Source organism: Gymnoscopelus braueri (assembly GCF_963280865.1).
Source record: "Gymnoscopelus braueri genome assembly, chromosome: 12".
Classification (NCBI taxonomy): domain Eukaryota; kingdom Metazoa; phylum Chordata; class Actinopteri; order Myctophiformes; family Myctophidae; genus Gymnoscopelus; species Gymnoscopelus braueri.
Window position 1 is genome coordinate 21649314 of NC_137614.1, and position 26441 is coordinate 21675754.

Consider the following 26441-nt stretch of genomic DNA (forward strand, 5'->3'; position numbering starts at 1 on the left):
CTTCTATGGCAAACCCTTGCAGTGGTGTGCTAGCTTAACATTGGCTATCTCTCTCACAATCATTTTGATCTTTTCAAATCTCTTTTTGGAGAATTCCTTCCACCCTCCCTTCCTGTATTTACAATCACTTCCCACCCCCTAGATATCCCCTTCAGATCACATCTCAAGATTTCTGTAATCTCATCCAATCACCATTGCCGGGACTGATCCATGTTCCTAAAGTTCTATACACAAAGTTGATGGGCGTGAGGGAAAAAAGGTTCAGGGGAAACTGGGGGAGACTTTTTTTTTCTTTTTTCTTCAGTTTTTTCTTTGTGGAAGGGAAAATCTCTCCCTTAGCAACAAACATGACTCCACTCATACAGACCCCGCTCACAAGCTTGCACAGACACAATCGTCCAAAAAAACATCACAAGATATTTCTTTTGTCCCTTCATCTCTGATGAAAAAGATACAAAATGTATAAAAAATGTTATTTACAGTCTTTTTAAATCTTTTTTTCTTCCTTTTGACTTCCCCCCACCCCTAAACCAGGCGGATATTTGTGTTTTATTATCTGAGGAGTTACCTTAATTCTGTCTAACAGTTTGCAGGTAGTTTTTGAGGTTGCCTGGCAACAGTCTGAAATCCATACAACCGTCTTGACTTTGTGTCTCCATCTCTCCGTCTTTATCCCATGTTTCAGTCCAGCAGTCCTCCAGTGTCCCCCAGGGAGCCTTGGTGAATCAAGATTGTTCTGTGACCTTTGAACTTGTCCCTAGTGCCGACCCCTGGTGCAGTCATAATGTATTATGGGATACGGAGGCAGTCATCAAGACTGTCCTTCACTTCTGTTGGCTCTGGAGGAACGGATGGAGAAAAACAGAGAGAACAGACAGAGAGATGAATTTCTGAAACCACCTACTAGAAACAATGATACAGAACCAGATGGAGTTATTGGGGACAAACAAACAGAAGGAAACAAAGGAGAAAAGACCAGTCTTAGAACCCACTGGCAGTTGTCTGACAACGATTTAGCCTCTGGAGGCAACAGGCAAGTGACAATTCTTGTGGGCTTCCTTTGTAGCCAGCAGATATCCGGGGCATGATTTCTTCTACCGAGCATTGGTCATCATTTACAGTTTTAATAGAAACTTGAGATGCGAGAATGGAGTTGAGAGACAACGTGCACAAAATGATGATTGTTTCACAGGTAGCCAGTGAAACTTAAGTTAAGTTAAAAGTAAGTTGAAAGTTTGTCAGACAATAGTGATGGGTTTCGAGTCGAGATTGTATTACTGACCTTACGTCACCAAAGCCCTCTCAATGGTGATTGGTCGATACTATTCAGAGTTTTCAGACTACAAACGGACTACGAATGGAAACCAGAACACTTCCAACACCAAATATATTCACTCTTGCCTACAGATTCTTTTTCATATTCATATTATTATTCATTAAATCTTATTGTTAGCTTTAAACATGCAAGACACAAAAGGCAACAATATTGGCAATATTAATTTCCCCCACTTGCCCTGGATGTGCTGTAGGCTACAGGAATATACTGTACTGCTAAAGCCAGCAACATCCCTTTGTTTTATCCAAGGAAAATCCCCCCTCTGTTCCTCCGCACGTCATGTTGTTGTCAATAACTTGTTGAAAGTGAGTTCAACTCTGGCACGGGGCAGGTGTGTGTGTGTGTGTGTGTGTGTGTGTGTGTGTGTGTGTGTGTGTGTGTGTCTGTGTGTCTGTGTGTCTGTGTGTCTGTGTGTCTGTGTGTCTGTGTGTCTGTGTGTGTGTGTGTGTGTGTGTGTGTGTGTCAGAGTGTGTGTGTGTGTGTGTGTGTGTGTGTGTGTGTGTGTGTGTGTGTGTGTGTGTGTGTGTGTGTGTGTGTGTGTGTGTGTGTGTGTGTGTGTGTGTGTGTGTGTGTGTGTGTGTGTGTGTGTGTGCGCGTGCGTGCGCGTGCGTGTGTGACAAGCATACATGCTTATCTCAGATTGCTCATATCATATAATTTAACTTCTGGGCGGCCAGCCTTCAAAATAAGAGTGCTTTTGTCTTGTTATGTGCTTAGTTTTCACTGTTGCTATACTTAAGAAATATGGCATAAATGTCGAGATATGAAGTTTTGTCCATATTGTTCAGCCCTAATGCATGTGCAGATATTCATTTATAGAGATTAAGTAAATCCTGATTTATACTTCATTGTGTGCTGGTGTCCAATGCTGAAAATAGTGAGTGAGGAGGGAGACGAGGGAGAGGAGAGGGAGAGGTGAGTTGAGGAGATGCAAGAAAAGAGAGATGTAGAGAGAAGAGGAGAAGACAGGACACAATTCCCTGGATTGCTGCACAGCAACATGGAGTTTATCAGTTGGGGACAAAGGTGAGGAAAAGAAGAAAGGACAGCATGTTCAGAAGAGAGGTTAATAAGACCAGAATGATGAAGAGATTAAAATAACACACAAGCCAGAGAGGAGAGTAAATCAATCTAGCTGTGGAGAGGAGGAACATGAAAGCGATAAAAGAGGAGACATGAGATGAATAACAAGTAACAGAAGAGAACAAAGTAGAACTAGTAGTGACGGAGTGACAAACAGGAGAAGAGAAGAATGGAGAGGAGAGCTAGCAGTGGAGGAATAGAACAACAAACAAACAAACAAGATGTTTGAGATAGAGCGGAATAAAGTGGAGGAGATAAGGCAAGGAGAGGAGAGGAGAGTTATAATTGGAGCACTTGCACAAAGGAGCGGGGGACTTACTCGGAGTCAGGAGAGACCTCAGAGATGCTGTGGGAGGTGGTGGAGCGGGGTGGGGAGGGGGAAGGGCCATGGGCGGAGCCATTAGGGTTGGCGGGAGGAGTCAGAACATTGGAGCTGAATGACGCCAAGATGGACGACAGAATGTCCAGGTGCTCGCTGGACGGCTGCCGACTCAGCGGGTTGCCATTGGAGCCTGCCGCGGTGGCGGCGGTTTGACCAGGGGGGTACCTACATGGAGGGGCAGAGTCCAGTCGTGCCCTGACTCGTCCAGGCGCCGGGGGCAGGTCCTGCTGGGGCTCCTCGGAGATGGGGGGAGGCGGGGAGGATGGGGGAGGCTGGTCGGGGTGTGAGGGCTGGCGGGGGGGCAGGGTGCGCAGCCACTCCCGGCAAGGCTGCTGTTGGTGGGACGTGACCCCACCACCCCCCGTCCCTCCGTTGGCCTCCAGCTGCTCCCGTGAGCGGCTGCTCATCAGCGCCCCGTCCAGGTGCTCCCTGGATGAGGCCTGCCGCCGGGGCAGAGAGTTCAGCTGAGACCTCGACCCCCCGAGGTACCCGCCCTCCATCCCCAACCCCCCATTCCCACTCAGGTCCTCCCGCGATGCGTGCACGCTGCCAGGGTGGTGATAGTCCAGCCTGTCCCTGGAGCTGCTCAGGTTCTCCCTGGATGTAGACACCCGCTGGTGGTCCATGCCCAGCGAGCCCAGCCCTCCTACTCCCCCCTGTCCCAGACTCAGATCCCTTCTCCTGGGTAGGAGATCCAGGTTGTCCCTGGAGCCGCGGGAGTCCAGACGGTCTCTGGACCCTCCGACTGTCTGCCTGCCCAGGGGGTCCCTGGACAGCTGTCTCCGAGCTAGCGAGTCCAGGTGCTCCCTGGAGGAATACCTCGAGGCGGGCTGAGAGAGCGAGCCGGTACCGGCTCCGCTCCCGACTCCCGCTGTACCGGAGTACATGCGACCATAGGAGGCTGCCGGGACACCGCGGTGGCCCAGAGTGGAGGTTCTGTACCAGTTGAGCTCGCTTGGGACTCGGCCCATGGTGGACAGACCCTGGAGCGCAGGAGGACAGCCGATATGTTTCTTTAGGATACCTGGAGAGGAAAGAGGTAGAGAAGGAAGGAGGGAGGTGGAGGAGGTTAGGAGTAGGCAGAGGCAGAGCGAGACAAGGGGAAAATATTTACATTTGTTTAGATAAAAGGTAGAAAAGCAAGGAGGGGGAGCAAAGTAAGTGAGGAGAGGAAGGGAGGGAGGATAAATGAGGAGTATGGAAAAAGAGAGGATGAGAGCAGGATAACGAGGAGAGAAGAGGCTCAAGGGAAAGAGAATGTTGAAACAAACGGGAGAGTTAGAGAGATGGAGAAAAGAAAACAGTGCAGAAAAGATAAGGGGAGTGGGTGGGGGGCAAATAAAGTAGGAGGAAGAAAAGATAATATTATTCTAATCTTTTTCAACTAAGTTAATTACATTTCAAGGTTGTGTTATCTAATATCCTCATTCAAAATACAAACGTGTGCCTGAGTAAACCATCCACAGGGATAAACACACACAATTGTACATATTTCCATATAGTTCGTAAAGTGCCACTTCATGCTTTGAGGCAGTGGAAGTGTGTGTGTGTGTGTGTGTGTGTGCGTGCATGCAAGTGTTTGTCAGATGTGTCTTTTAGTTAAGTATTCTTTTCTAGGAGTGACACTAATGTTTTCAGGCTATTGTATACTGTATGTGCATGCGTATGAGTGTGTATGTGTGTGTGTGTGTGTGTGTGTGTGTGTGTGTGTGTGTGTGTGTGTGTGTGTGTGTGTGTGTGCATGCGTGCCTGTGTCTGTTTCGGTTATTTCTGAGAAGTGTCAGTCATGTTTTCCGGCTGTACAACTGATGTTCGCCTTTCTTTGCATTGTCTTACTCAATCTATGTCTCCATTTGTGTGAGTGTGTGCAGCCTACACATGTGAGTGTGTGCACATCTCAATAATATATGTATGTATTCTCAAAACTGTCACCCATGCTTTGCGGTGGTGCGTTTGCAATGTCATACTTCCTTTCCATATCTTATTCCTGCTGTGTCTTTTTGTCTGTCTCAGCAAGTGTGTGTGTGTGTGTGTGTGTGTGTGTGTGTGTGTGTGTGTGTGTGTGTGTGTGTGTGTGTGTGTGTGTGTGTGTGTGTGTGTGCATGTGTGTGTGTGTGTGTGTGTGTGTGTGTGTGTGTGTGTGTGTGTGTGTGTGTGTGTGTGTGTGTGTGTGTGTGTGTGTGTGTGTGTGTGTGTGTGTGCATGTGTGTGTGTGTGTACCCTTGCGGTGTCTGTTGGGTTGTGTGAGTCCATTCTCATCTCCGCTGGTCAGTGCAGCATCAGTCTGGTTGTTGTTGGCGGCGTCTTTACTGTAGTCTGATCCCCCCAGGGGGCGCTCTGAACCCCACTTCTGCAGAGTGTGCACTTCACACTCCTCCAACGCCGGCCAATAGGAGAGCAGGTCATTGCCATCCAGGTCTGATGCACATGACAGTAAGGACAAATGTTATTAGTTAACAGGGAGAAAAGGTGGAAGCAGAGAGTAAAATATCCTTTTGATGTTTTATCTTTCAAAAACTGAAACAAAGTCTTTAAAGACTCCCATCTGAGAAGCAAAACATAAAGTTAAAGTTTGATATCATTTTTAGAAGAAAAACAACTGCCTATTAACTAAGAACTGAACAACTAAAGAGGTGTGACATGAAGTTGGTCTACTAGTCTTGTTCATTCTCTACTAATGAGACTTGGGTCATCCGGGTGGTGCAGGGGTAAAGTTCCTGCCCACCACCAGCCAGTGCGCGGGCGCTCCAACAAACAAGTCGGCAGGGGAGGGTGTTCTCTTTCGCTGCACTAATGACTCCTACAATTTGGACGTGGGTGCCTGTTCAGCAGGGAGTAGATCTGGGAAGGATAGCGTGTGCCTCCGCACACGTTACACCCTCTGGGTGAAACTCCTGTTTCGGAAGTGTTTCCCCAAGACCAACCAGAAGGGCTTGGCAGTGGCAAGGATTATACACATTGGGGGGAATTGGCAATAACTGAATGGGAGAGAAGATGAAAAGACAATATGAAACTGTTTTAATGAGACTTCACTCACATTTTTTTTTAGATCAGGCAAACAAGGTGTTCATACTGTAACTAACTCTGATGTCAGACTCAGGGCTGAGTTAAGGTATTAAACAGGTGTTCATCACTACTGACAGACATGGATAACGAGCTGTGTGTTTTCACAGAATGCCAAGATGAATGAAATAGCATATCAATAAACAGAATGATATGGCAGAAGTCATAGATTTAATGTGAGCTAGTTATGGCAGGTTGGTTGCAGGTGTAGAATACCATTTACAAAAAACAAACAAAAAATCTGACTTTATCTTCTGTTGAATTGTATTTTCATTTAAAATAATATGGCACAGAGGGATGAAAATGGTTATAGATCAAATTTGATGTTGCAGCTCTTCAAGGATGAATTAACCACTTAAACCCCAGCATCGGTATTGTGGGGAAAGCTTTCGCTGAAAATAGCTGATCGACAAGGTCGCAACGCGACACGTTGCGTAGCATTGTGTGCTTGTCGATCGGCTATTTTCAGCAAAAGCTCTCCCCACAATAACAGAAAACAGAAAATACACTAGTATTGAGCCCTGAGGGACTCCAGTTACCCATATGGGATTTTATTTAGACAGCCAGATTCCCTTGCAAATATTTCTTGAAGAGCCGCTTATAAATTAAGCTTTTTGTACTGTATATATATATAACTTCTTGGTCTTGTTATTTATCAGCAACAATGTATGTCACTCAGTTACATACATGAATTCACACACACTGTTGGTATTGTCCTACTCAATCTCCTACTGTTGGCCGCTAAGAAGTTCCACTTCAGTGAGTACCATGACCTGCTCAAGGCATGTTGACAAGGGCGGTCAATATCATTTAGTCAATTACTTGTTTCCCTCAACTGAATTATCCCAGCTGTTCTGCAAACTAAAACCAGCAACCTGTCAGCCCCAAGACCCCTGCTGTGACCACATCCACTCGAGTTAATTGATTAATTGTACAAGCCAGCTGGCTGCCCTCACCTCCCTGCCAATTGAAAAGGCTTATCCAGTGTTTAAATTAATACAAGTTCAGCAGCTGTAGACAGTTTGAGCAATGAGGAATTGATTAAACGTATTGATTTATTTTTCTCTCTTGTGTGTCTGGCATTTCCACAGTTCAGTTAACAGATATGTAAAGCAAAGCATACTTGTGGCATTTATAATCATACACGCTCCCATGTATACGCCCATACAGTATATTATGCTGGACATCTTTCTCCCCATGCATATTAGAGAGGAGTGTATCGATTAATGGGATACAGGCGCTGACATTTCCTCTCAGTGTGTGTGCGCGGCTCCATGTGTGCATGCATGTGTGTTTAATGTGTGTGCCATGGTGGATTCATTGGTTTGTATCTATCAAAAGGCATTGTTTAGAAGGTAACCTGCTGTTCTGTTCTGTCTTGTTGTCTTTACAGTTTATTTTTAAGATAAGTTAGTGCTAGAGTAATTTATCTTTTTTTTTATTAATTTAATTAATTTCCTTCCACAGAACATGACAGATGTGAAAATGTGAATGTGAAATATTTATAGGACTGTTTGACATGCAGACTACCATAAATCCACCCATACACAACAAACTGCTATAAGGACTCAGTAAATAAAGATTTGTGTATTTCACATGGAATGCAGAGGGGTAATATGTTTTATTCATATTAATAAATACATGAACAATGATGAGATACAACAAACCTGTATTCTAATGTAGGATTTGAGACTTGCAGCTACCAATAATGAAAACTGGCAAATTAATTAAGTGATTCATCTCCTTTGGCCACTGTTTTTAAGAGATGTATTTCAGTATGTCTCTTCCAATCAAGTGGGATTTTCATTGCTGATCTCTATTCTATCCGACCACTGACAGTGACACTGATCAGATTGAGTGGCAGGGGGATTCCCCTCCTTAAATTGTGATTAGCCCTAGTTATGGACATTGATCATTTGACTTAAAAAAAAAGTATTTTATCCTTTTGCAGTTGGCAAGTGCCATGACTTTTGGACCTTTGGAGCTGGTCGACTGCAGTATCCAATAACAATAATAATTCATAGGTCAGTCGTTCCGACAAAAATATTCCGCAAAGATCCATTTGTGTGTCCTCGCTCTAAGCTCCACAGAGAGACTGCTCTCTCCTCAAGCAAATTATGAAAGGAGACGTCCTTCAAGATGGCTGAACTAGATTGATTTCGGGGCCGTGGTTGCAGGACGGAAGTGTAGTGCAGTGAAAGTGTGTTTGTATGAGAGAGCTGTATCCCGGCGTGACCTACCTTTGGTGCCGTTGTGGGCAGGCTCAGTGAGCAGGCGCTCGCCGTGATTGCTGCGTTTGAAGCGTCGCTGGATGCGTCCGCGGAGACGGACATTGTCCTCGCTCTCTGAGGATGGTATGGACAAACTACGGTCCTCCTCCAAGGACAAGTCAGAGTCAGAATCAGAGTCTTCACCTGGGGGGGGAGAGAGAGAGAGAGAGAAAGAGAGAGAGAGCGCGAGAGAGAGAGAGAGAGAGAGAGAGAGAGAGAGAGAGAGAGAGAGAGAGAGAGAGAGAGAGAGAGAGAGAGAGAGAGAGAGAGAGAGAGAGCGCAAGAAAGAGGTAAGAGAAGCATTGATAATAACAGACAGGGATAGGGTTAGAGATGATGGCGGGGTGAGGGGTTGTGAGAGAGACTTGAGGATTACAATATTACTGGAAAATGGAAAGGAAAAAGAATAGGAGGAGATGATGGTAACAGCCATGTGGGTATGTAATTGAAAAGAGAAGAAAGCAGATTAATGATGTGTGTGTGCGTGTGTGTGCGTGTGCGTGTGCGTGTGCGTGTGCGTGTGCGTGTGCGTGTGCGCGTGCGCGTGTGTGTGTGTGCGTGTGTGTGTGTGTGTGTGTGTTTGTACCTCCATCTCTGTGGAACATGGCTACATCCAGGTCTGTGGCTCCGGTGAGTCCGATGTTTTGCTCCAGAGTCTGACGAGCCAACAGGTTCTCTCTGACAGCAGAACAGAGACGACATGAAGATTCAAATGTATGTAATTCAATTCAATTTGACACTTTAATTTAAATGAATGTGCATCAAAAGCACAATTTGCTCGCAAGGTATGGTGAGTTAACATTGGCTTTACAAAGGCAGCACCTATGCAATCAGAAAATGGGACCACCTTCTAGTCACCTTTTGTGTTTGATGCAGAGCTTAAAAGGTGAAGTGGAATGGTGGGATTTGTGCAACGAAAATTCTAAAATGTATGAACACTGTTGGGTGGCGCAATGCATCTCACAGTGTTATTGAATTTAGGCGAATAAAAGCACAAACTCAGTGGCATGACAGTAGTGCCTTTTATTACAGATGACTTAAATAGAAATGTTGTGGTCCTGGTTTTGGAAATGGGTTCTGTTTAGTGTATTGAAAGTTTGAGTGCTGCAACAGCATTCACCTGGGACAGCCACGCACAGAATGTATGCCAGTTGCAGTGGCTATTGTACAGATGTCAGATAATGTATACTATTGTAAGATGTTTAAAGCCTGATTTCATGAATATAAATTAAGCTATTGCCAGGATGGCAAGGGAATGTTGTGTGGGAATTTCAAGGTCTTCTTTGATTTATTTGATTAGTTATTGTGTGAGTGCTTAATCTATAGGCTGTGTCTTGATTCTCAGCGTATCTTCAAGGATGATTAGCCATCTCCTTGCTGCATTTATCATGTCCAACACAACCTATTTAATATAGTCTGCCTGCTCTAATCTGCTCCTGCTTTTTAGAGGTGGAAAGATTCAAATTCCATGCAAATCTGACCGTCGTAAATTGTGTGAGCATTAATCCAATATGCAATATGCATGAAGGAGAGAGTCATATTTTAGGATGATGCAAGTGCGCTTAAAATGACAAGCAAACTATGCTTCCAGGCCACTGCTTCCGTTTGACAAATTACACACATGTTCCTATGAGCAGAATGCACCCCAAATGAGGCGCAAAATACTCAGTAAATGTGACCCTCAGCAGAAAACACATTCTCTCACACACACAAACACACACACACTAAAAAAGTGCCAGTTGCACAGGTGCACAAGTGCACGCTTACATGTGCATGTGTGTATGCAGGTAGACAGGCATTCATACACCCATGTGCATGTGCATATGCCTGCGTGTGTGCACACACACACACACATACAGTATATTCAAGTATGCTCTCTCTCTGTACGCAGTGACTTTCTCACACGCACACGCACACACACACACACACACACACACACACACACACACACACACACACACACACAGTGGCTAAGAATAAAGGCACCCAGAGAGTCCACTCAGAGTCCATTAGTCTCGCTCCACATACAGCAGCACAGTACAGTTCAGTACTCTTCCTCTGACTCCTCCTCTTCACCCTCCTGACCCATAAAGGACAGGAAGTGCTTTTCATTACCTCCCTTCACCGCTCACCATTCATTTACTCATTATGAGTACCAGTGTGTGACAGTGTGTGTGTGTGTGTGTGTGTGTCAAGAGGCGGGCCATTTTCATAACCACTTAAACCCTATACTTTGTTGACCGGTGTTCCCCAGGGGTCTATACGTGAATCCCTCCTTTTGTGTCACGCTGTGAGCTTTTTGGCTATTTTCAACGAATGTTTGCCATTTTATTTTCCAAATGATCGTCTATCTACAGTAATAACAGTAACATAAATATCAAACATGACAGTCTACATTCCCAAAAGGAAATGCATGTATTCAATTCAGTCTGACCAGAAGCAGGGATAAATGATGTCCCCATGGCGATAAAAATGAATTATCAGGTGGGCGATATCAAAAGCAAAAGTATGGATTTCCCCCTGGGCAAATTGAACCCTGGTGTGCGTGAGCGGGCGTATGTGTATTTGTGTATAACTGAACACGCTCAAATTAAATTGTAGAGTGCCGTAAGAAAATCTTGCAGTACATGAATAATCATTTTGAATATACTCAAACTGGTAAACCTAAAAAGCTATGGTAACACCTGTGGGTGTCTTATTGGAAGGTAGTAGGTACATTTAATCTAACCAACACTCCATGTTTACAACAGTTCTACAGTGTTACTGTTACAGTGTTACGCTCACATGCATGCACCATACATACATATATTATGTGTATGTATAGTGCATGCATGTGAGTGTGTGCACATTTCATGTGTGTCTGTATAGTTTTTAGTTGCCCAAATTGTGTGGTCTTGATTTTGTGCATGGCTATCTGTGTGTGTGTGTGTGTGTGTGTGTGTGTGTGTGTGTGTGTGTGTGTGTGTGTGTGTGTGTGTGTGTGTGTGTGTGTGTGTGTGTGTGTGTGTGTGTGTGTGTGTTTGTCTGACATTGTGGAGGTGGTGTAGGGCCCCAGGGTGATGTTGGGTGTGTTTGCATGTCTGTGCCTGTGTGTACTCTTATACTGTGTGTGGGGGGGGGTATGTGTGTGTGTGTGTGTGTGTGTGTGTGTGTGTGTGTGTGTGTGTGTGTGTGTGTGTGTGTGTGTGTGTGTGTGCGTGCGTGCGTGCGTGCGTGCGTGCGTGCGTGCGTGCGTGCGTGCGTGCGTGCGTGCGTGCGTGCGTGCGTGCGTGCGTGCGTGCGTGCACGTACCTAGCTGAGCTGACAGAGGAGATTGTGGAAGTTCCCAGGGTGATGCGATGCAGACCACTCTGCTCCAACAGGGACGCATTGTTATACGGATTCTGACCCTGCACACACACACACACACACACACACACACACACACACACACACACACACACACACACACACACACACACACACACACAAAGAAAGAGTATAAATGCAGTGTTAGAGAACACTATAACAATATAACAATATTATCAATGAGGATTTCCCTGTTTAGGAACTCGAGCGAATAAAAATGGATCCAAATAGACATGTACAGACCCATATACCGGTAAGGGTCCATTTGGGCCTATTTTTGCTCTCACAGAATTAAATTCTCAATGGGGATTTCCCTGCGCAGCGGCTGCAGCCACAGTTAAATTATCAATGAGGATTTCCTGTGTGCTCTGAGAGACTAAAATGGACCCAAATGGACCTGCACAGACCCATATCTGAAAGGGTCCATTCAGGCCCATTTTTACTCTCTCGAAATTTAATTATCAATAGGGATTTCCCTCTGCAGTCCCAGTTTAATTATCAATGAGGATTTCCCTGGGTATGAACTCTGAAAAACTAAAAATTGACCCTTAATGGACCTGTACGGACCCATTCGGTCTATTTAAGGGTCCATTTGGTCCCCTTTTTTACTCTCTCAGAGTTAAATTATCATTGGGTATTTCCCTGTGCAGTCAGAGTTAAATTATTGGTGAGGACTTCCTCAAGTAGAAAATATGAGGGACTAAAAATGGACCCAAATGGATCTGTAAGGACCCATAAGAGTCCATTTGTAACTACTCAGAACTTAGATGATCTCATGGAGGATTTCCCTGTGTAGTCAGAGTTAAATTATCAATGAGGATTTCCTTCTGTAGAAACTCAGAGCAATTAAAATGGACCCAAAAATACCTGTAAGGACCCATATGGGTCCATTTGGGTACATATTTACACAGAGTTGAATTATCAATGAGGATTTCCCTGTGTAGAGACTGTGAGATAGAGAAATCCAGTCATCAGATATGTGCATTAAAGGAGCCCGTCTGCAGCAGGACAGCGTTAGTGTGTAATAATAGTTTAGTGAAGGTGCGGTTGTCGTTTCCCAAGTGACTCAGTGATGGATGGAGGAAGGAATGGAGGTTAATAGGAGGTGGGGTAAGTGAGCTATAAGAACACACGCATGCACGCACGCACGCACGCACGCATGTCACTATAGGAACACTATAGGAAGAAGTGGATTGAAAGGAATGAGACAGAAGGGGCGTGTCAATAAATATGATCATATACTGTACATACATTCACTGGGAGAATACAGAGTACATTTTAAAGCAGAAAGACAGGGCTGAAGTGATTTGTGAAATAACTTGTGCACATGCGCAAGCACACACACACACACACACACACACACACACACACACACACACACACACACACACACACACACACACACACACACACACACACACACACACACACACACACACACACACACACACACCGAGTGTAGGCAGTGTACTGTATCAGTAGTTAGATGTATTGCTTTATGTGGGTCAGCACCACTAGCCTGAGGGGAGAACCGCAGAGATGGATGACAGGGAAGATAGATGGATGGACGGAGAGGTGCAGGGAGAGATAGAAGGAGGGCAAGAGACGGAGAGATGAATGGGAGGAGGTCAGGGCATTGGCTGATGTGCTATTTCTACTAATGGACAGAGGGGTAGTTTGATACATCTGTGTGTGCGCGTGTGTGTGTGTGTGTGTGTGTGTGTGTGTGTGTGTGTGTGTGTGTGTGTGTGTGTGTTTGTGTTTGTGTTTGTGTTTGTTTGTGTGTGTGTGTGTGTGTGTGTGCGCACACTCACAGTGCTCTGTGCAGGTCTAGGTTGGTCTTCTCCAGGACTCTTCTTGCCCAGACAGACGACTCTCCAGGCCTCCTGGACCTCCGAATTCAACACTGTGAACACCAACAATGCTGACAGACCCTGGAGTGTGTATGGGGGAGGGGGGCAGCGAGATAAGACACAGAGAGAAATAATTAACATGCTATACAGCATACACACACACACACACACACACACACACACACACACACACACACACACACACACACACACACACACACACACACACACACACACACACACACACACACACACACACACACCTCTGCTGTCTGCATACCTGTACCAGACAGAGGACACCAAAGATATAGTGGAAGGCCAGGATGCTGTTGTTGACGGCCATCAGACCACACAGCCAGGTGGCTGTCGCTACCAGTAACAACAGGAAGGCACTACGGATAGTAGCACTGAGAGAGAGAGAGAGAGAGATAGAGAGAGAGAGAGAGAGAGAGAGAGAGAGAGAGAGAGAGAGAGAGAGAGAGAGAGAGAGAGAGAGAGAGAGAGAGAGAGAGAGAGAGAGAGAGAGGGGGAGAGAGACACAGACAGACAGACAGACAGACAGATGTGAGACAGGGAGAGATACAGAGAAAGGGTAAATACTGTGTATACTGTACAAAATGAGGGACAAATGTCTACATTTACTTGCACAAAACATTGCATTTACAGTACTTTGAAGGATCATGTCAAAGTGATTGTTCAATTAAAGTGTTCACAAGGTTGATTTCTCCCTATGGCCTGGATTTAGAAAGATGTGACACAACAGTGTGATACAGCCCACAAGCTAGTAGCTCAACATCAGACTAGAAAAATCTCTGGATTTAAACCTATTTAAAATATTCCTTGAAAGGATTTATTGTCTTTTACCACTGCCTTTTTGTAATTTCTTCAAAAAGACAACAACCAAAAAACCTACTCTGTGACAGTTGAAAATTGACAAAACTGCATATTGAAAGACTGAAGAGAACTCAGTGCAAAGAAGATGTAGGAGAGAGGGGTATTATTGAAAGACATTTTAATGGAACCAGACATTGGCATACATGGATGAATTGAATATTGAAATACTTGAGCAAAAGCCTAAATGGAGAATGGGTTAATGTGATTATGCTTACACACCGATTATAACCTTACACTGATTAACATAATCAGACTATTATATGACGATCATTATAGCTGTTCTTCCCCATAATCAGGCAGGAGTCAGAGAGAGAGAGCGAGAGAGAAGAAGAAAGAGAGAGAGAGAGTGAAATACAGAGAGGGAAGGAGGAAGAGAAGAGGTGTAAGGAGAAAATGGAAATAGGGAAAGGATGAGGGAGGGGTGTAAAGAAGGAGGGTTAGATATGGGGGAGGGAAAAGGAGAAAGGAGTGAAAAGAGAGGAGAAAGAAAGCAACAAACAAAGATTTAAATGACAGGAGGAGTGGAGACAAGAGCAGGAGACATGGAGACCATAAGACAAACAGAAAATCAGATCTGCAGGCCTGTCATCTACGCAGACACTACTCGATCGATAACTAGACCTGACATGATCATCGTCTATTACATCAGCATTGATCGACTAACCACTCAACCTCATGCTTCTCTACGTTATTCTGCTTCTTGTTAGATCACCAGACATATCCTGTCTCCTACAGTAGCCTATGCTTATAAGGTACATGTGTCTGCATTCCGCACGCTGCAGCCAGCTCACAGCACTCACTGCTTCTATCTTACTCCATTGTTTGTTTTTACCCCTTGCTTCAAAACGTGTGACGGTGATCGTCAAGTTGTTGTTATGGCCAGATCATGTAAAGCCTTCTCATCAGCAAATGGTCAGGTCATATACCCTTAGTCAATATACTACTCTTACTACTATTCGTCAGACGTTCATATGATGAGCTAACTTCTCACTACAGACATACAGTAGAACTATTCAGAAATTCAGGGTAAAAACTAAGCCTTATAGTCAGACCTCATCAGATTGCCATTATAGCATTTGTTGTGTTAGGAAAATGTACCATGAGTTTTGAAATGTATTTATGAGATTGATTATCATCAAACATCATGTTAATGAACATGTTACTGCTTGAATCAAGTCATGGGGGAAAAACTGCAGACATGAGATTATGTGATTATTCTGGGATGGTGGCATTATACAGTATATCTAAGCATATGAATCTAGTCTATTGAAGAGCGCCTTAGGATCGAAACGTTAATAAAATCAATAGTTGCAGCATTTTGGTCCCGAGGGATGTTTGCTACGTGAAACTGCAAAATTTGAACATAATGTTAGAAGACGTGTTCATTTGCTGTTATTTCATCTACACTGTCTTTAGCAGTTGAAAATGATTGGGAAATTAGATTTTTCTTCAGGAAGGGCTTGAACCATGAACCCTGTGTTTCTCCATGCAGGTAAAGTCAGAGAACTCAAAGCTTAGCCCTCAACTGTGCCTGTGGCCTGCTGGTGATGCTGACCTGTCAAAGGAATGATCAATGGGTCATGCAGACCTGCAACACAACCTGTAGGTTACAGTGGAGCACAGTGAGTCTCAACTGACAGCTCCCCCTACAGCGGGTCCTGTATGATTCTACTAATGATCTGCCCAAACCTACACATTAAGATACTGAACCACTGCAGCTTTCCAGGTCTCTACTCACATGACAGGGAGTTTCTTGGTTTCCTTCTGCGAGGGGTTGCAGGACATCTTGGCAACAATCAGGAACATTCCTCCATTCATCTGCATAGAGAACATTAGCACCGGGGTAAAGGATGTGTCACGCTGCGCTACCAACAAGTACATGCATTAGATAGACACTAATAGACAGGAAGAGCGATAGGGCTGGGCAATATATCGATATTACAATCGATATTGTGATATGAGACTAGATATCATCTGGGATTTTGGAAATCTTTTTTATCGTGATATGGCATAAGTGTTATCTCTACCTGGTTTTCATCACATTTTTTAACACAAAGAAGTTATATTTATATAACTTTTTTTAATAAAACAAAATCATGAAAATAGCCAATATACAAGCTCACAGTGTGTCTTTTTGCAACACGGTGTGGAGCATGTAAAAAAAGCTATAAAAATACAACATTATCATCACAATATGAAGGTATTGGGTCCAAAAACATCATGATATTTAATTGTGTCCATATCGGCCAGCCCCTCAGTATGACACACACCAGTATGACGATAGCGATGGGTCCGGCAAAGCTCCAGAGGAGTTTGTCATAGATAGAGATCCAACAGAAATCTGGGTTACCATAACCCTCTGGATCTAATCCCACTGCCAGGCCTGGAAAAAGAGGAAGAATAGAGAGAGAGAGAGAAACAAGAAGAAAGAGACAGAGAGAGAGAGAGAGCAGTTAGAAGCAGAAGACAGTGAAAGAGAGGGAAGCAGAGGAGAGAGACAGAGAGAAGATGCATTTAGAAATGGGAGAGAAAGGGACGAACAGAGAGATAAGCAGCCAATCTTTGAATTGAGAAACAGGAAGTGTGTGTGCGTGCGTGCGTGCACATAAAGCAATGAGAAAGCAATAAAGACAAACTGGCGGCATGAATAGTGCGTATCTGGAGGGAAATCAGAAGGGTGTGTGCCCCTCTAATTTGTGTGTACAGAAAGAAAGAAGGGGAGAGAGAAGAGAGAGAGAGAGAGAGAGAGAGAGGAGAGAGGAGAGAGAGAGAGAGAGAGAGAGAGAGAGAGGGAGAGAGAACAGCAACAGACACAGATATTGCTTGCTAACAGTATGTGTGTCTGGAAATAAACTGTTTCTGTTTGTGCAAGAGAGACAACCAGAAAGAGACAGGAACAGACAGGGGAGAGATACCCTGTAGAGCAAGCTTATTATGTATGTAGACAGAAATTGCTTGTGTGTCTATCTGATTGTGTGTGTGTGTGTGTGTGTGTGTGTGTGTGTGTGTGTGTGTGTGTGTGTGTGTGTGTGTGTGTGTGTGTGTGTGTGTGTGTGTGCACCCTGTGTTCAAATGTCAGTGAAACCTTTCTAATGGAAGTGTCAATGAGGTTTCTTATCTACACACACATACTGCATATCTGAGAACTGTGCGTGTGTATGTGTGTGTATGTGTGTGTGTGTGTGTGTGTGTGTGTGTGTGTGTGTGTGTGTGTGTGTGTGAGTGCGTGCGTGCGTGCGTGCGTGCGTGCGTGCGTGCGTGCGTGCGTGCGTGCGTGCGTGCGTGCGTGCGTGCGTGCGTGCGTGCGTGCGTGCGTGCGTAGGTCTGTGAATAATATCTTACAGCACAGTATGTATGTATGTATGTGTGAATGCTTTCAACTGTGTGTTCACATGCATTTTTTATGTGTATTAGATGTCTGCAAGCCTTAACGGGACCCGACACTGTGAGACACATTTCCCCAAAACATATGCATGTGTCTCGTCACAGATGGGTGTTTATTCTTTACCAGTGATAATGGCAGGCACCCCCCAGCCTATGGCGTAGTAGAACCTCATGGCTCCATAGTTGATGTTCCGCTGCTCCGTCTGCATGCGGTAGATATGGAGCCCCTCCACAAACATCCAGGCAAACGTTGACATGAAGAAATAATGGAGCAAGATGGCTACCACCGTACACAGGAACTGAGGCAGAGAGGAGGAGAGAGGGCGATGAAAGGAGGAAGAGGGAGAAATGGAGGTAACATGCAGATGGAGGGGGGAAAAGGGGGAAAGATAAGGGGGGAGGAAAGGGAGGGGTAGAAAGGAATGGACAAGGAGGGGAGATGTTTAAACATACCGGAAAAGCCCAAAAGAGGGTGGAGGACAGGGAAAGGAGGGGAGGAAAAGGAATTAGATTGGGGAGGGAAGGACGGGAGGGTCAATGGGGAAGGAATGGAGAAAGTTGGTGGATAAATAGTAGGGAGGGAGGAATGGAGACAGAGTGGAGAGGAGAAAGAGGGGGATGAAAGAATGAGAACAGTAGAAAAAAAGCAAACAGAAAGAGGGAAAATCAATTTTCATAGTCAGAGGATCACATTCATCGACACACAATCCCGAATGACAGAGTGAACACAATGATCCTTGCAGGAGAACAACAGGTGTTTATCCCTGAGCAACAGGTGTCAGAAATCCACTGACAGGTGGTTTTCATTACAATCCCAGATGTGACTAATTAATTAACAGATTCAGTGGCAGGGTGCCATCTCTCCTGGAAGTGAATGGAATGAACAAACGAACGGATTCCATCATCTAAATATGAATGAATATTATGAGTCTGACAGTTACTCTATCTATGTGTAACCCTTACAGTGCCATTGGTTACATTTGTACAACATCAGATTGAACCACTTGAACCCTATTTTGGGACAAACCTTCGCCAAAAATCAGCTATTTTCAGCGAGGATATTTAGTGGAGCGAAAATAGGAAGGGCCTAGTAAAGAACCCTGGGGGACACCGGTCAACTAAGTATAGGGTTTCAGTGGTTAAATGAACACAGGATTTTATGGTGTAGGATATTATTCCAGGCCAGAAAGTATGTGTACCTCAGCAAAATAACTCCACTTGAACTACCACAGTTTGGTCCCAGAGAAACCTCTGGTGCACAGAGTACCGACATCCAACCCCCACTGACATGAACACACCTAACATGTAAATGTGTGTCCTTGTCTGAGGCACAGTCGGAGTCAGAGACTGAGACACAGAAATAGCAGCAGTCTTGGCAGGAATACAGTCAGACGATGGATTTCACACTCCCACACGTAGAGCGAATGCTTTCTCCACACACGCACACACGCACACATGATGAATGTGTGATCACACAAAGCTAAAATTAGTGCACACATCGAGGGGTTTATGTTTTCATGTAGACTACTGTAATACAGTCTACAACATTAACTGGATTTTATGTTGAGTGTACACACATTATAATCAACACTCATTAGATGATTTATTCACTGCACTTCAGACTCACACACACACTTTAAGTACTGTATGTGCGAACACTGTAAAGAAGAGTAAAGGAGCAGACATCACGTCATCGTCATAGACCCCATAAGAGAGAGAGAGAGAGAGAGAGAGAGAGAGAGAGAGAGAGAGAGAGAGAGAGAGAGAGAGAGAGAGAAGAAAGAAAGGAGAGGCTAAGGTGGAGAGAGGTGGAGAACAGGAATAGAGAGAAGTAGAAATTAAGAAAAATTAGGAAAAAAGAGGAAATAAGAAACAAAAGCAGGGAAACAGAAATAATCACACACACACACACACACACACACACACACACACACACACACACACACACACACACACACACACACACACACACACACACACACACACACACACACACACACACACACACACACACACACACACACACACACACACACACACACACACACACACACACACCTCCTCCAGTACCTGTTGCTCAGTCTGATTGACTCCCAGCAGGAACACCAGCTCAGATAAAAACATGGCGGCCGCCGTGTTGCAGTGGATGCTCCTGACGTTGGACTTGAGGCCTCGCAGACACGACAGCACAGCCACGCTCAGCAGAAGGGCCAACATGGACACACACAGGGACGAGTACGTCACCAGGGCCAACGTCTCCAGGTCTCCTTCCAGCTGCTGCTCAGGTCAGGTGAGGGAGAGAGAGAGAGAAAGGAAGGAGGGGGGTTGAGGGGGACAGGGAGATTAGTAGAGAAGACGAGGCAATGTAAAGAGGAGGATGATCACCACATGAACCTTAGTATTCTGTGCATAATAGGCAAACATACAAACAATTAAATATTTAGGTTATTGTAACAGGACAAATGACTCTGCAGTAGGCATGCATGGGTATTTATCGGCTCTAGCTCTGGTTCGTAGTAATGGAAATACGACCCTCAGGTAGACATACACATTTTAGCCTCTTTTCCGGCACTATGCAATGAGAAAGCTTCTCCTGATTTGATGGGCAGAGGAAATTAAACCAAGCTCTCTCAACCTGTGGGTTATGACCCCACATGTTTTTTTTTTTTTGGGGGGGGGGGGGTCCCCAGATGTCAGTAAAGTGACAATGTAAGGACTTATAAGACCTATTTTAATGCCTAACAATTAGTTTTTTTTTTATGAAAAAAGACCATTACTGCATCAAAAGTCATCAACAAACTATACTATAAAAACGGGTCAAACATTGGCCAAATTGTCAAATAATATAAGAAATAGGCAAAAATGTGAAAATAGCTGATCAACAAGCTCACAACGCAGCTTGTAGATTCCAATATGATTATTTTGGAGGGTCCCCAGTTCAAATATGATAATTTTTGGGGGTCCCCAGTTCAAATATGATTATTTTGGGGGGTCGCGGCCTGAAAAGGTTGAGAACCACTACTCTACAAGACTACAAGAGAGTATTTCACTCACATTTGCCCCTAAAAATGTATTTATGCAAACTGGAATTTACGGGCACACTGCAAGTAAAAGAGAATTTGCTCTAAGAAATTAAAAGACTTTTGTAATCAGAATACTATAATATAACCCCCCCCAACCTGTTTCATAATCGAAAGTAATCCCAGAATAATTATTTTATTGCTCTTGACAGCGCACGCCCAAGAGAGAGAAAGTGAGGGTGTGTATATGAGAGAGAGAGAGAAAGAGAAAGAGAGAGTAAAGGTCCTTGCACACTGGTGCGTCTTTTCGTTGCGTTTTTTTTTTTTTCATTGTTTTTTCAATTTTTTTCATTGTTGTAAAAAAAACGCAACGAAAAGACGCACCAGTGTGCAAGGACCTTAAGTGGTACTTGCAGGCACTTCACAAACGCACTTATTTTTGACAGTCTATGGAACGCAATCATTTCTTGCAAAAAAAGCGTCATGATTGACAACATAAAAGACATCCTTTTAGTCATAATGGTGGATATTGCTCCTGTAGCGAGATGTGGAGCATGATACACCAGGGGAAAAAAGACATTAATCTGCTGGTGGTAAGTGGGAAAGGAGTCAATTGCCTATTTTGTTTGTGTTTTTTTCACATTAAAAAAATAACCTGCATATACAGTCAGTATGCACTAAATTAACAGCCACTATTTTAGCACTAACCTCTCTCTGAGAGCTGTCCATGAGCACTCCAAAGGTGCCCAGTCTGTGACACTGACAGCGCACGTGAGATGTGTTCCTATAGACAACCATGCAGTCTCTCACTGTCCAACAACCTCCCATCTCATACCTGGAGAGAGAGAGAGAGAGAGAGAGAGAGAGAGAGAGAGAGAGAGAGAGAGATAGAGAGTATATCAGGATGAAAAGAGAGAGGAGGGAGGGAGATGTCAACGTTACAGGTGTGAGAAACAAGGACAGTGAAAGTCTATGTATGTGCAATGTGTGTGTGTGTGTGTGTGTGTGTGTGTGTGTGTGTGTGTGTGTGTGTGTGTGTGTGTGTGTGTGTGTGTGTGTGTGTGTGTGTGTGAGTGTACTGTGTGTGTGTGTGTGTGTGTGTGTGTGTGTGTGTGTGTGTGTGTGTGTGTGTGTGTGTGTGTGTGTGTGTGTGTGTGTGTGTGTGTGTGCAACCCGATCTCCAGAGATTACCGTAACATTGCACGGAACGAGTGCACTTCATTCCGTGGATAGCCGCCTCGGAACTCCCGAATTGCGTGCATATGGTACGGCGCTGCCTTTGTGACAAAACCATTTCGGAGGCGCGCAGTCACAGGCGAATTGTCACCCCGTGAAGGACCACCGAGGGAGCTAAGGCGACCGAGTTGCCGTCCTGAACGGTGTGACATTCGCCTGTGCCTACTCAGCGCCGTTTGAGTTATCGATAGGCACAGAATCGTAAATTTTATTGTGCGGACTGCTCTGCTTCCGGGTTTTTCTGTGTTGCGACTGGTTACGCCCACCGTGGGACTCGCCGTACATATGCACGCAATTTGGGAGTTCCGAGGCGACTATCCACGGAATGAAGTGCACTCGTTCCGTGCAATGTTACGGTATTCTCTGGAGATCAGGCTGGTGTGTGTGTGTGTGTGTGCGTGCGTGCGTGCGTGCGTGCGTGCGTGCGTGCGTGCGTGCGTGCGTGCGTGCGTGCGTGCGTGCGTGCGTGCGTGCGTGCGTGCGTGCGTGCGTGCGTGCGTGCGTGCGTGCGTGCGTGTGTGTGCGCGCACCAGCACTCACATGTTGCTGTGGTTCCACTGGACACACAGCGGCTTGCTGCGATTGGCTGTCTCGAGCAGCTTGAACTCCAAAAGGAGTGGCTGGTCCAGGTGCCCACCCACAAACGTGTGGTTGTTGTAGACAGACACACTGACCACCGGGGAATTCATTACTGGATGTCTGGGCAGCCTGGGGGGTGGGGTGGTCAGAGAACATAGAGTTAGATATACTATATAATAGTGACACACATTTTCTATCTGTTACGGAACAGTGATTTTCAGCTCGGTATAATGTCCTCGGGGACAGACCTAGATCGCTTTTGGTTTTCGTTCAAGCTGTCTAAGCGGAGACAAATTTAAACCCAGGACACACTACACACTATTTGGTAGGATATAAAACTATGTTTAATTTGTGTCTTAGGACCAGAGTTTTGAAACACTGTTACTAACAGACAAGCTAGCCACTGGGGACTTCATTACCAGATGTTCTGGGAGGTCTGGATGTTAGGATAAGAGAACATAAGTTAAATATAATAGAACAAAACAGACAGAAATGCCTGATTGGTCTAGAGACTGACACTGGAGGGGGTCTGTATAGACAGGGAGACTGGGTTAGAAATTCAAATCCACTGTTATCGACAGACAGAAGCATACTAGCTCCCAAAGAGAGCAAGAGCGATCAATGAAGGGGGAGGGGGCAGAGACAGACAGAGAACAGAGATGGAGATATTTGAGGGGGAATGGATCCTATCAAATGTCTGGGAAACTGCTGGGAATAGAGATATACTGAAGAGATGAGATAATTTAGTATTAAGTACAGTGCCACAAACTGGTCTGGGCAACAAACTGACCTACAGTATATAGACCCTTTTTGTGCCTACATCATGATTATGTCAAGGCGTTAGCTTGAGGCAAAACAAAGGAATATTGGAATGGAGGCAAACATGAATCACCACAGAATAGTAGCAAACTTCTTTGGTTGTACTGTATGCTAGCTACTCAACTACTGAACACGTCATCTAGCTGTGTTGTTGGGTTCCAAAATCAAGAAATTGAATGGCTCCAAATTGAAACATTATAGTAGATACACACAGTTTCCGTACACACTCAGAACCAGAACAGATCAGCAAACAGCAAAGCGAATCAATCACATGCTAATCGCATAACAGCTGCCAGTGCCAGTAAAAAAAACAGCATAAAAAATGAGTGTGTTTCTAGTGCACACATCAAATTAGGTCAAGGTTAAATGCAGTATTGTCTGTTATAGGTACGGATATATGTCTAAACGTTTGTTATGCCCATTCATCAGATATCAATTGAGGAACTAAGCAGAAAAGAATAGGGGAATTTTCTAATACCTCAGTCCATTAGCACATGCTGTGTGTCAGTGTTCAAGAAGACTTTGTCCCTCGTTTTTCTTATGGATGGCAGGGTGTACACCAAGTGTATTGAGTGGCTCAGGTCATGTTCTGCCTCGACTTACCATCGAAAAACGTAATGATGTTTACTGACAGAAAAAGGGTCTATAAACTAATACTAATACTACAGGGACGTCCAGGTTGCGCAGGGGTAAAGTTCCCGCCCACCGCCAAGGAGACTGGGATTCGAGTCCTCCACAGTGTAGTCTCTTCGAGAACGGAACTTCCTGTTATCAGCTTTCAGTGTAGTAGTGTAGAGTAGTTCCAGAATCTATGTAGCATTCGGAGATTGTGGAATAGTTGTCGGACTATCTACAGTGCAACTGGTTTGGGGCGGGCATTTCAACACACCACAACTGGCCATGTTTGCGGGTTGGGAGGTTCTTCTCTCCTGGCTGCTACACTAGCGACTCCTATAGACTGGTCATATACAGTGCCTCTTTTGTGTGGCTTCCTCATAAACTTGGTGGTACAGTAGGTTAGTTAAAACTTATTAGTTTCAAATTCGTTTTTTAATGGTTTAACAGCCCTAATTAAATTATATTGATATTTGTCTCAGTATGAGTTTGTACCTGACTCCTCGTCTGTCAGTGTGGTACTTGGGAGGCAAGGCCGCGCCCAGACTGCGGTAGATCAGCATGATAACGATGCTGATTGGTGGCTCGGGCAATGAAACAGAGCGTCTGGCAGCAGTGTATTCTCCTGTCTGATTGGATGACATGCTGACAGGGGCGGAGCCAGTGTGCTGAGGTCCTGAAGCTGCAGAAAAGCAAGCGTGTGTGAGTCAAAGAATAAAGCTTTATAGATCTGAGTATATGTGTATTTGTGAAAAAGTGCGGTGTCTGAATAACTAAAGCCTGATTCATACTTCGTCGCACGGTGGTGTCGCGTGCTGAAAATAGCCGACCTAAAAGCTCACAACGCGCTATTTCCGTTGGGTGACGGAGCATAAATTAGACATTACTCTGCCCACAATTTAACATTTTTATCTATGTCTGTTTCTTGAATTATCCTCATATATGTCTGTGGGTTTTAATAATGCGTACATACCTTCCTTCTCTGTGCGTTCCTTGTCTTTCCAACCGTGTTGCTGGTGTCGTTGAGGGACCAGGGCAGTAGGGGGCAGTATCACGTGTGTGTGGGGGTCCCAGAGAACCTGGCCCCGGAACAGAGTGGTGTGGTACCGTGGGAAACGTCTACGCACGTGTGTGTGATTCTCCACCCGGTCCAGATTCATCACTGTCAAACACACACACACACACACACACACACATTAATTAATGACGTGTGTATTCTTGTGTTTGTTCATTGGGTAACAATCATCAGGTGATGGGGACAGATAGAAAGTATGCATTCACACCCACGCATAAAGATATACAGTAGCCTACATGGGCATTCATTCTCTCTCTCTCTCACACACACACACACACACACACACACACACACACACACACACACACACACACACACACACACACACACACACACACACACACACACACACACACACACACACACACACACACACACACACACACACACACACACACACACACACACACACACACACACACACACATTTCTCATCTCAAATGTTACAGTGACTGCACTTTAAACTGCTTTGATTGTGACGTCAAAAACCCATTGATATAAATGGTCGACATTAATTATCACCCGTTACTCTGCTATGGACTGAGCAGTGTGTGTAGCCCATACTAAAATCCATACTACACCCTGCAGTCTAAATAACACACATAACAAAAGATTGTAAAACAGTGGGTCCATTTTGAATAGCATAGCAAAAAAGAAAGAAAAAAAAAGAGGGGAAAAAAGTGCTACAGTAGAAGCACACCAATTACTCTTCAGTTAATTGGGGTCTGTCAAAGTCCCATTAAGATCCATAAAAAACACATCAATAAAGAACAGGGGTATAATAACTGGAAATGGGTTATTAAACAGCAGGTCCCTGTTGAATAACTGTTAAATAAATAAATAAAAATGTGCTTTGCCATCAGACCAATTAATCACCTATAGATTACGTTTCACACCGAATATTAATTAAAAAAAACGTCAGAGTTCAGAACGGTTGTATATTAGGCAATGAGGTTTTAAAGCGTACAGAATGTCCATATTGAACAGCTTCTGGTGGAGTAGACTGCATTGAGTGAGCACTTGACCCAGAAAATACAATAGGAACAGTACTCAATACACAGAAAGAGAGGGCTGTGAACACCACTCAATACAACAGATGGTGTGTGTGTGTGTGTGTGTGTGTGTGTGTGTGTGTGTGTGTGTGTGTGTGTGTGTGTGTGTGTGTGTGTGTGTGTGTGTGTGTGTGTGTGTGTGTGTGTGTGTGTGTGTGTGTGTGTGTGTGTGTGTGTGTGTGTGTGTGTGTGTGTGTGTGTGTGTGTGTGTGTGTGTGAGAGTTGTGTGAGAGTTGTGTGCGTTTGTGTGTGTGACCGTGTACCTGTCTTTTTGTTTCCATCACCTGATGATTGCTACACAGTAAGCAAACACTTGTCTCGAAAGTAAATGTACCATCACTGCATCAGTTATTTTACTGTAATTAATTCATGTTCACTGGGAGCTTTTGGGAAAAGATGTGTTCTGTGTGTGTGTGTGTGTGTGTGCATGTG

At 44.6% G+C, this 26441-nt stretch overlaps 1 protein-coding gene across 1 annotated transcript in view; it reads right to left on the reverse strand.

Annotated features, from left to right (window-relative positions):
• Positions 1-400: 400 nt before the first annotated feature.
• celsr3 (cadherin, EGF LAG seven-pass G-type receptor 3) overlaps positions 401-26441 on the reverse strand; it is a gene marked incomplete at its 5' end in the record, with an annotated part of 122176 nt that continues 96135 nt past the window's right edge. Inside the window, 16 exons of the mRNA XM_080443851.1 lie at positions 401-839; positions 2739-3825; positions 5022-5219; positions 8105-8278; positions 8721-8812; positions 11426-11523; positions 13297-13416; positions 13616-13742; positions 15968-16047; positions 16500-16612; positions 17738-17912; positions 19684-19890; positions 21342-21468; positions 22410-22577; positions 24378-24558; positions 24856-25044. Coding sequence (XP_080299977.1) covers positions 812-839; positions 2739-3825; positions 5022-5219; positions 8105-8278; positions 8721-8812; positions 11426-11523; positions 13297-13416; positions 13616-13742; positions 15968-16047; positions 16500-16612; positions 17738-17912; positions 19684-19890; positions 21342-21468; positions 22410-22577; positions 24378-24558; positions 24856-25044 — 3164 coding nt within the window. The 3' untranslated portion in view covers positions 401-811. The remainder of the gene's footprint in view (positions 840-2738; positions 3826-5021; positions 5220-8104; positions 8279-8720; positions 8813-11425; positions 11524-13296; positions 13417-13615; positions 13743-15967; positions 16048-16499; positions 16613-17737; positions 17913-19683; positions 19891-21341; positions 21469-22409; positions 22578-24377; positions 24559-24855; positions 25045-26441) is intronic.